The sequence below is a fragment of the Cryptotermes secundus genome, unplaced genomic scaffold, assembly GCF_002891405.2.
Source record: "Cryptotermes secundus unplaced genomic scaffold, Csec_1.0 scaffold400, whole genome shotgun sequence".
Taxonomy (NCBI): Eukaryota; Metazoa; Arthropoda; class Insecta; order Blattodea; family Kalotermitidae; genus Cryptotermes; species Cryptotermes secundus.
In genome coordinates this window covers 2,017,314-2,028,390 of record NW_019723908.1, presented here as the reverse complement: position 1 = coordinate 2,028,390, position 11,077 = coordinate 2,017,314, and the positions used below count along the sequence as shown (strand labels likewise).

The 11,077-nt window shown below is 39.0% G+C and overlaps 1 protein-coding gene across 8 annotated transcripts in view; it reads left to right on the top strand.

Annotated features, from left to right (window-relative positions):
* Positions 1-11,077, top strand: part of LOC111862074 (proton-coupled amino acid transporter 4) — a 66,901-nt gene that overhangs the window by 35,936 nt on the left and 19,888 nt on the right. For 7 of the 8 annotated variants that reach the window (XM_023847158.2, XM_023847154.2, XM_023847157.2 and 4 more), the window contains one exon: positions 9,360-9,637. In XM_023847158.2, coding sequence (XP_023702926.1) covers positions 9,399-9,637 — 239 coding nt within the window. In that variant the 5' untranslated portion in view covers positions 9,360-9,398. Of the gene's footprint in view, positions 1-9,359; positions 9,638-11,077 lie in introns of those variants that run through there. The other variant, XM_023847163.2, reaches the window with a different exon arrangement.

Genomic DNA, 11,077 nt, shown 5'->3' with positions numbered 1-11,077 from the left:
ATACACACACACGCACACACCGTGCTCTTGCTCAATTGACTACGCAAAAACAAAATTAGCGGCTTCATCAACTTTTCGTGACATCAGAAGAAACAAATGAATCACTGAAGCGTGTTATAAAACAGCTGACACTAGGAAACCACGCCGCAACGCAGTTGTGAGAAGACTGGCATGCTCCGTTGCCAGGAAGTTGAGTTTCTCAGTCTTTCCGCGAGTTACGTGGCCGTTTCCTCAATTTGTGCTGCTCCATTCAGTAACATGGGTTCAACTCAGGCTGATAACAGTTCTCAGGAAATTGCGGTTGCGTTGCGGTTGCCACTTTCCTTTATGTACCCTCGCCCTTAAAAGAGTGCGTGTGTAGAGCTACTACAAACGAGCGTATTACTCCGCGCGCCATTTATTGAGAGTGCCCTATTTTCCACATGTGGCAGACGTGCGTTTCCACGTTTTAGGAAGATGTCATGTATTGAACGGGGTGCCACTCAAGCCGTTCCACTGGCTTCTCTGGAAGGAACCAGCTCGGCGGAGCTAGTTAATAACCGATTGTGTGACGTAGAGTCAGATATTCCATTTAGAAACTGGTACGCGGAACTTGATCAAAGTTAAGTGATACAAATCGATTTTTAGGTGCGCAGTCTGTTAGTCAGCATTCTAGAATCACGTGGAAGGCAGAGAAAAAGAGAAGTTTGGAGTATTTCCACATACTAGTGGCCTACATCTATTTCTTTGTCCACTGACTAGTCTAGAGAAGTTCTCAAAGGTCAGACGCATTATGGGACGTTAGCCAATGCGGAACTGTGGTAATGGAAAATTTTACATCTCTCTGAAAACAGTAGTAACAGGACAAAAGATCGTGGTATTAAAAGCAGATTAAGTCAGTAAATGTTCGTCATTCAGTTCAGAATCATTTATTTTCCTCTTCCCTATCAAAAAATCTAAAAAATAACTATATGAAACTTTAGTTTTGTCTTCTGTTTTATATGAGTGTGAAACTTTGTTCCTGATTTTAAAGAGAGGAAAATATGTTTTTTTTTAGAAAAAAAAAAGTGCTGAAGAGAATATTTGGATTCAACATTGTAAGAAACAAGAAATAAGGGTAAATGTAAAGTGTACCTGTGCTGAGTTAATTAAGCGCTACGACACGTAGGCATATGTGGAGGTGGGGGTATAGCTACACCAGTCTTGACCTCAGCATTAGATAGAGGTGAGTGTTGAGCTTCATACCCCGGCCGCTTTACTCCGGGGAAATAGCCCGCCGTACACCTTGGGTAGGAGGCTGGGTGGTCCCCAGAGCTGATCTGAATGCTGTGGATAAGGTAAAATCTCTTATCTGTCTCAGGAATGGAACTCCGGACTCCAGCTCGTAGCCCGTCACTGTATCAGCTGAGCTACCCCAGCTCCATAGGAAACGGGAAATAAGAGGAGAAAATTGCGTAATGCTCTTTGCTTAATATTGCTAGAATGGTTGAGTCGATGGGGAATATGTTGGGCCGAACATGAGTGTAATGCCGAAAGAAATTCCCCGACAAAAAAAAAAGAGAAAAAAAACTGGTTCAATGTAAATAATAAGAGTAAAATTATATTATGGAGGGAAATGGTGGGCACGCGTTAGCGTAGTTGGTTGAGACATTATGCTACAAGCCGGAAGGTCGCGAGTTCAATTCCCGATGCCAGTGGATTTTTCGATTGTCCTAATCCATCCAGCCGCACTGTGACCCTGGGGTCGACTCAGCCTCTAACAGAAATGAATACCAGGAATCTTCCTAGGGGTAAATGGCGGCCGGCGCGTAAGGCTGACAGCCTTACTGTCATCTGTGAACCCGTTTTGTATAAAATGTGGGAGCCTCGACGTCTCACAAACCCTATGTTGCTCCACGGCATGTTACAGGGATAGTTTTATATTTTTTTTAGGGAGGGAAGTGAAAAATGCCTACAAAAATAATCAAGCGAAAGGCCACTTGGGAGACCTAGGCGTAAATAGTAGACAAAAATTGTGAGAGTGGGGTCTGAACTGGTGTAGGTCCAGTGATGGGTCTGTGTGAACACGTTAATGGTGAATCTTCAGGTTTCTCAACTTTCTGAAACTGACGTCATCAAATATGGAGACCGCACAGAAAATGAGTATGTTTTCTTAATTACTTCTTCACCACCTTCTTCCTCTTGTTTTATCCTGCTGTTTCTGTTCTCCCTTGTTTCTCTTTCTCTTCATTCTCCGGCTCCTTTTTCCTCCTGGTCTTATTCATCCTCTTCGTTCTCCTTCCTTATTTTTTCTAGTACTTTTCTTTTCCTATTACTTTATCTTCCCCTTCTCCATTCTTCTATTTCATCATTTTATTTTCCTTCCATTTCTTCTTTTTCTGCCTTTCTTTTCTTCCTTCGTCATGTTCTCAAATTTCTCTTTCTTTCTGGCCTGGTAGGCGAAAGTGTTCAGACCCTGAATGGAAAGAAAACGGAATTTCTTGACAGTGAGTAACTCAGCTTGCATGAGATTATATTTAACACGCTTATTGTCGACAAAACTGTACTTAAGTAATACGATCTTCCCAGAAATAATAATAATACTGTACACTATAATACATTTAAATTACAGACAAAAAGAATTGCTGACTCAAATGGGATTCGATCACGTGATCGTCTGCTCATAAGTTAAATTCGCTAACCTATCAGGTAAATTGCATTTTTAAATGCAGCATTGTAAACATGCATTATCCTAATTGAACATAAAACAACAGAAGATTTGTATGTTGTAACTTTATGGAGTAGGAAAGGCTTTATGAGTTCTGCCCTTAACTCCCTTTGTGAACGTTTGAGTTATTCTGTTAGCTGCTGAACTGTACAAATACTCTATGACATTGATAATGAAGATAATTATTATACTTATTTCTGTCATTAGTTGCGTCAGTTGCCACGTCCAGTAATGAAGGTCCATTTCGTGTAATGTGAAATAAGTCGAAAGGAAACATTTGAACGTTTATAATAACCATAAAGACTTTATCTTTTGGTAAAAATTCCACTTGGTAGGCAGGGCTTAACCTTTACTTCTAAATATTTATGGGGTTATCATATTCTTACTAATAAAGGCATAATTTTCTTTGACGATCGCAACGAAATGTTATCGCTGGTCATGCAGTTTGTTACTAATCAGAATTACAGTCTCTTTGAAATTATATTATCGCTTCTGTTTGCTGTTTTGTACGGCTCTTGCTCGAGTCCCACAACGTGCCCATTCCCTTCATTACAAACTCCAGTTTTGGAATACGTATACACATTTTGAAAATGCGTTTCTTACTGTTTTACATTAATCTGTGTCTTCGTGAGATCCGAGGCTTTCGTGGTGCTTAAAATTAAGAATGTGGTCTTGGTAGCCCTTGGTAGCGAAAATTGAGGCAGCAGGTTATGCCGAAACGTTGGTACCCACCAACAAAACTACATAGTGTGTTAACCCATGAGTCCATAATCTTAAGTCTTTGGTTTTAATGTTTACTTATACTCGCTATAGCGTAGTTGGTTGAGGCACTGTACTACAAGCCAGAAGGTTGCGGGTTCAAGTCCCGATGAGGTCATTCGATTTTTTTTTTTTAGTTTACCTAATCCTTCCGGCCGCACTATGGCCCTGGGGTCGACTCAGCCTCTAACAGAAATGAGTGCCAGAAATTAATTAATTTTCCTGGGGAGTAAAGCGCGGCCGGCGCGTAAGGCTGACAACCTTACCGCCATCTGTGAACCGATTGTCTAGATAATGTGGGACCCTCAACGTCTCACAACCCTATGGGCCTTCACGGCCTGTTACAGGGATAGCTTTACTTTACTTACTTACCGTTTGGTGCTGTCTCGTCTGAGATACTGATAATATCGTTAAGCAACCCGTAAATAAACAGAAACAATCAGCCTGTTGGGACTTAAATTAAATTTGCGAGAATGGCGTGGACACCCTCAGTATCAAATTCCGTTGAGTGGTTTCAGAGTTGAAATACGTGGACAGACAGACAGTCATTTTATGTTATTTTATGCGCTTCCTGGAAATCACGAATAATAACCCAAAATACGCGGAAAGTGTTGCTTGCACATATCAGCTGATTTATGACCACCCTAACACAACACAGCTCATCTCTTCTTACAAGCAAGGTGATGAATACAGTAGATTTAGTTACGACATTCCAGATACGGTTTGTTAATGTTTGTAATGTTAGTTTTCATGGCCCCATGTAAGTTATTCAATTGCGCACACATCATCTCATTGTGGTTACCACTTATGTGTCATTATCACGTGTCCGGGCTTGGGTGACTAATAATAACTGGTTCTGGATTGGATTTATTGACATTTTCTTGTACAATACAATCTCTCCTAATCACCATCAGTTAACAATAACTCACAGTCAATCTACTGCCGAGAACTCGCTCAATTCTTGTCCTCATGTCTCAGTTCTCTTACAGCTTCTGAACTTCTGAGCTGATTGAGCTTTCTCATATGTCCTCCCTTTACAACTTCGGGAAGAACCTAATAGAGATCAGCACCTTCAGGAGTTCCTCTATTATTGTGTAATTGTGCGTTGCTGCGGAAACATGTTTAGCAACCCTTTGCCCTGAAACGGATGTCCTTCTGTTGTTGAGAGCGTAACTTCGGGAATGTGTTTACCGAGCCGTTGCCTAGCAGTGGTCTTATGCGTCAGTATTCAGGTCATAGTTCGAATCTGTCAGAAGAACTGATTTTGTCATGGGTTATTTAACAACGTTTTCAGTATCAAGATTGTATTCAGTGGTAGAATGACTAGTGATGAATGACGAATAGTTTCGAAGGAATAGGCCCTGACCTTATTGAGGTACTGCCTTGGCATTTGCCTGGAAGTAGTGGGGAAAACCACTTCAGGATGGACCGATTTCCGGCCCAGATTCGAACCGAGCACCCCTCAGATACGAGTGTAACGCTTTCCCTCTGGACAAACCTGTATGGTCAGTTGACCTGATATCCTGACTGAGGTTTTACTTAGTCACCTCAAGAAAATGCCTGGATAGAAGCTGAAAGAGCGGCAGATGTTACCTTCAGTATCCTTTCCGACTCATCATTTCACATTTGACGATTTGAAGTTGACGAACGCCATTAAATAAACTTACAGCAACCAATATTTTGTGCGTGTAACTAGAAACCATATTATGTACAAGAGCTTTTTATTAGCTGTAATGTAAACAAAGAATTTAATAGACCATAGAATATTGTAGATATTTGTTTATATTATAACTGTTTATTTTTGTACTAACTAAAATAACCTGAGTCTAAAAATTTGATGTGTGTGTTTTTTATATGACTATGCCTGCATGTAATTTCTGTTGCATGGTTTTCCACACAGTCAAGTTTGTACTTTTAATACATTCTTTGTATTATAAAATAGCATACATTGCTATGCGGAGAAGTTATGTTTTTAGATATGAAGTTTTTGTAATCGTTCATTCTAATTGCAGAGTCTTGTTTATCGTTTTTTGGCGATGTGTTAAAAAATTTCACCATTTCGGTGGAACCTTACCGTTCAGATTGTGGTCCCTAGGTTGTGACTTCAGGTACTCTTGTTCATGAGTACCAGTGTTTTGGTGGAACGTTTGTCTATATTGTCAGAGCCACAGTGTATAAAAAGATAAAGTTGCCCCTGTGTTTAATTAATTAATTAATTAATTAAGCATTTTGTCACGAAGAGGTGAGTGGAGGTATAGCTCCTCCATTCATGACCTCGGCAGTAGATGGAGATGAGTGGTCAGCTTCACGACCCGTCCGATTTACTCCCGGGGAAATCGTCCCCGGTTACCATTGGACATTAGGCTGGGTGAACACCAGAGCCGTTATGAATGCTGCGGAGAAGAGAAGAATCTTCCATGCTCGGAATCGAACTCTAGCCGTCAAGCCCATAGCTATATCACCTGAGCTATCCTGACTCCAATAGAGTGTGTAGGGTGAGGGATCTGTTTGGTTGTAGAGGCAGGTTACAAGGAAGGTGGTCACTTAGATCTGCGGGAGGGGGAGAGGAGACAGGAAGTGGCCTAGACCAACTAGAATATGAAAAGGAAAATAGCCTTAATAACCCAACTGATTCCTAACACCGAATAATTTGATCCTGAAGATGGAGGCAGCATGTTCCTTCGAGGCATTAGTATCCACTTAACAGTGTCAAGTCCAGAAGACCACAGTCTGAATAGTCACCAACATGGAAACCTCAGTGATTAGAAAATTTTTATGTTCATCACATTTAGAAACACAAATTACTTAGTTAACTGAGAAGCTAAATAATTTCTGCTTCTATATGTGTGAAGTACTCAATTGGAATGTAAACAGTGCTCCACATATATTAAAACTATGCTGGGTAGAGAAGAGCTTCTGCACTGCTGTGTGTAGGATAGAATCATAGTTGGATGTCTGTTTTTTCTAGGTCTGGATGTAACTAGGAGATTTTTCCAATGCTCCTGCCAAGAATTAAATCCTACCCATCCAGCTTATAGCCAGACACTTCACTGACTGAGCTATTGTGGCTCACACTCCTAGGAAATGATCGAATTTTAGATTATCTTCATTGATCACATCCTGTTGTGTATTTCAGACACACACGCACGCACGCGCACGCACACACAGATATATATATATATATATATATATATATATATAGGAATTAGGTTAGCCGTCACACAACAAATATACTCACTTTTAATATTTTAAAATTATACTTTTTATTCCTGCTACATGTTTCGGTCGTACAAGAGCATCATCAGGCAGTTAATATAGGAATACGTTTAGTTATTGAACTACCGATATGGATCCATACCAGTGCAACGTGTCATATTATATACTAACAGAAAATTTTAAGTATTTTTAATATTTCCGTAATATATTCAAGACCCCCTCGTTGGTGTCTTCACCTTATCGTGGTGAGGGGTCTAAGTATGCCAAGTACCCTGAGAGCTATACCAGCAATAGTGTAGCTACTGGCAGGGCCTCCCTTGCTGGACAGGTCAAAGGGTAGGCATCAGACGAAGAGAGACACTAAAAACCAAAAACTGATGACGGAAATATCGTCATCAGCAGCGACTTGAAGCACAGAGCAAATGATGCTCGAGATGGTTCAAGTTTGTATAGCAACAGGCATGACCAGAGTGGTTTGAATGGCTGTTGTACTGCAATGTGGAAAGCAAATGGAAAAACTTCCACATTACCACTTTTCCTGGATAGTCTCTTTCCAAAAACAGAGATACCATGTATGCGAGAGGTTTCCTCTGGAGACAAAACAAACTGGAGGGGCAGATAGAAGTGACCAGAAGATGAGGAAGAAGACGTAAGAAGGTGGTGGATGACTTTGGCGACAGAAGAGGATATTTTTATTTGAAGGAGAAAGCTTGAGATCGCATTAAGTGGAGGAACTGTTTTGGAAAAGACTGTGGACCTGTCATCTGACAGATTACTGATGAATGACTGAATATTCAAGACTTATGTCACCTAATATATCTTGAGAATGATATGTATTTCATTTTTTATATGCGTATAGTATATTGGTGGGAAAGCCAGAAGGAAAGAGACCACTGGGAAGACCAAGGCACAGGTGGGTGGACAATATTAAAATGGATCTTAGAGAGATAGGATGGGATGGTATGGATTGGATTGATCTGGCTGAGGATAGGGACCAGTGGAGGGCTCTTGTGAACATGGTAATGAACCTTCGGGTTCCATAAAATGTTGGGAAATTCTTGAGTAGCTGCAGAATTGGTGGTTCCTCCAGAAGGGCTCAGCTCCATGTGTAAGTAAGTAACTAACTTTTATCTTATTTTAATTGTAATACCAACTTGAGGCATATTTTCTGTTGTTATATAATATGACAAGTTGCACTGGTATGGATCCATATCGGTAGTTCAGTATTATTTTTTATTGCTAGTGGGATGGGACTAAGTCCCTTGTACTGCGGCCACTTCTGGCCTAGTGTATCAGCCCCAGATGATAGGTGAGGGTGGTTGTGGAGCAGTTGGTGGAATGAAGACTGGCAGGGGAAACCGAAGAAATCGGAGAAAACCTGCCCCAGCGCCACTTTGTCCACCACAAATCCCACTTGACCAGACCTGGCATCGAACCCAGGTCACCGCGGTGGGAAGCCAGCAGCTAACCGCTTGAGCTATGGCGCAGTCTCCAGCAGTTCAATAAGTAAACGTATTCCTATATTAACTGCCTGATAATGCTCTTGCATGACCAAAACAGCAGGAATAAGAAGTATAATTATAAAATATTAAAAGCGGGTATATTTGCTGTGTGACTGCTAACCTGATTCCTATATATATGTGTATATATGAAATTTAGATTATTTACCAACTCTGTTTCAAATGTAGATGCCGTTAAATAACATGAGGACATGACTAGCAGCTGACCTTGTAAGCAGCATACATTCTGCAGAAGCTTCCACCATATGTCAGGTCAATTGGAGATGGGGAAAGGGTTATCTACATATAAAAGGGATGGGGTCATGGGTTCAACTGCGTCCTACCCAGATGTGTGAGAGGAAATAATTTTTTATAATCGAATTAGTTAGAAAAGAATGTTTTCATCATGAAGGAACCAAAATTTATATTAGCATTTTTGATTTGTGAATTGGTGTATTACTGTGTAAAGTGTAAAAAAGAAGTGTAAAGAGTAAGTACCCTTCAACCTGAAGACGGAGGCAGCATGTTCCTCTGAAAGTCTTCAGACATCTATCATACTACACATTGTCACATCCAAGAAGGCAGTAATGTTCATTGTGAACCCCAAACCTCACAATAAAGTATAGTTTGTGTTGGATTTTTTGAAAACGCTTCCCTCTCGTCAAAATGAAATCCTGTGTACTCATGTACAATTTTGCAAAGTTGAATCATTCATAGATACTTAGGTTACTTGAGAACATCTTTTTAGTTTCTTAGGTCATATCTGTGTGCGTATAAATATACATATATATTTCCTCACCTCGCCAAAGTTAATAGATGTCCACGCTGCAAATGCTACAGCTATAGGCTGATAGATGTATCATCTATTTCAACCGATTCAGGGTTGCTAAGCAAGATAATCGTGTGTAACTTGAAGCACTTCTGTTTTTCGTTAAAACACCTAAGCTCTTCAACAACCGGGGACATCCTCTGATGAAATAACAGTGTTCCTTATTCGAGAATATTGCTTCCAGCCTTGGCATTGTACCACAATTGTGCTGTAGGGTTCATATATCTATAGTTAGAATAGTTCCAGAGTCTCTGAAGTGAGCGCAAACCTTCAGGAGAAAGTCCTGGCATGTTTTTCATATTCATTCAGAACTATCATTTGTTATTCAGTGAAACAGAATTTTAAATATTATTAATTTACTTCATTACAGCTAAATTCAGGTATAACAGCGACAGCAAAATTGACGAAAATGAAGAAAGAAGAAAGACAACCATTGCTTCTCAGCAGTGCAGAACCTCTTAATGACACGTATGATAAAGGGTCGATCCCAAGGCCTGATGTCCGAACATCACCAGATAGCATGATAGTTCACCTTCCAGGTCCTCTGGAGTCTGGTGGTATGGTGGACATGAAGCCATCCTATGGGCACAGTGCAGGAGATAGCGCATATAATCCGATTCTCAACCGAGAGCTTGAACATCCTACCTCGTAAGTGCTCCTGTGTTTGAAATTTAACCACAACTTTATCTTAGACTGTATATTTAAAGTACACACAAGGCTTTCTTTAGAGAAGCATGCAATAATGCTTCGTGCTGCAACCTTTTCTTATGAAATACAAAAATAATAATAATAACTAAAAATAACTGTTTTTATTTATTATCTAATGATAAATTGATTAAATTAATAAGAATGTAAGGGGGGGGGGGAAATGATGTGTTGTATGGAATAGAAGATTTCTATATAGAAGTTTGGTTGGAGAACTTGAGGGAAAGAAAGGAACTGAAAGACTTTGGGTATCATTTTGAGGCTAATATTGTATTGAATTTCAAAAGAAATATACATGAAGTTATGAAGTACAATGTACTGGCTTATGATTTGTGTCCAGTGGCAAGGTTTTGTAAACAGAGTTATGAATTTTCAGATTCCATAAGACAATGGAATTTCTCGGTTACGTGAATAACATTGAACTTGCCTTACACTACAGAATTATAATTTTATTGAATGTTTCACGTGTTATTTTCTGTTGGAAAATGAAACATGTTGACTAAATTGAAATTCTGAGTCATTCACTTGGAAAATGCTAGAGACATAACATTTTTAAAAAGAAACAATTGGAGAATCCCTACCATAATTATATACTTTTTATGAATTTTCCATGATACAATTCTGGGACACTTATCCCTCAAATTCCAAGGAATGTTTTGCACTTCTCTTAGATATTTACAATACATAATTTGCAGACATTGTTATAGAAACATTATTCTTGCAACAGTTGTTTACAAAGTTTTCATTGATAATTATCAATTATGATTATAATCATATTAATTTTATATTTATACCAGAGATTAGGTAAAGGAAATATTATCCCTGAATATGAAAGTTTCTGATGATGATATTTGACAATAATAATTCTACTAAATATTTGGCATGTTTATTATTATTCATTCTTGAATGAATGGACGAAAATTTTCAGAAATCTAGTTGTTCCATTTTTATGGTTACAGATGTGATTGGGTTAGATATGTTATTTGGACATGCAGATGGCCATAGGCACACATTTAATTTCGTTAATGTATTCCAGAATCTCTGTCTGGAAAGACCACTTCTTTTTTATGGAAAATTACCATATTTTTAAGCAGTTTATAATATAAATTTATGTTTCTAGACATTATCCAGCATACTGTTTTTATTTAATGTCCAGAAACATAATATTCGTATTAATATACCATTGTCACAGACTTTTAGATCTTAATTAATAATGCGTTCTGTGTAATAACTACAACCACATCCTATACCATGTTTTCACGTCTCTTCTTTCTACAAATAATGATATCTCCAGAAATAATGACTGTGCATTATATTTATTTAGATATACATAAAGGTAAAAGGTAAAGTTGCCCCTGTGCTTAATTAATTAAGCACCATGTC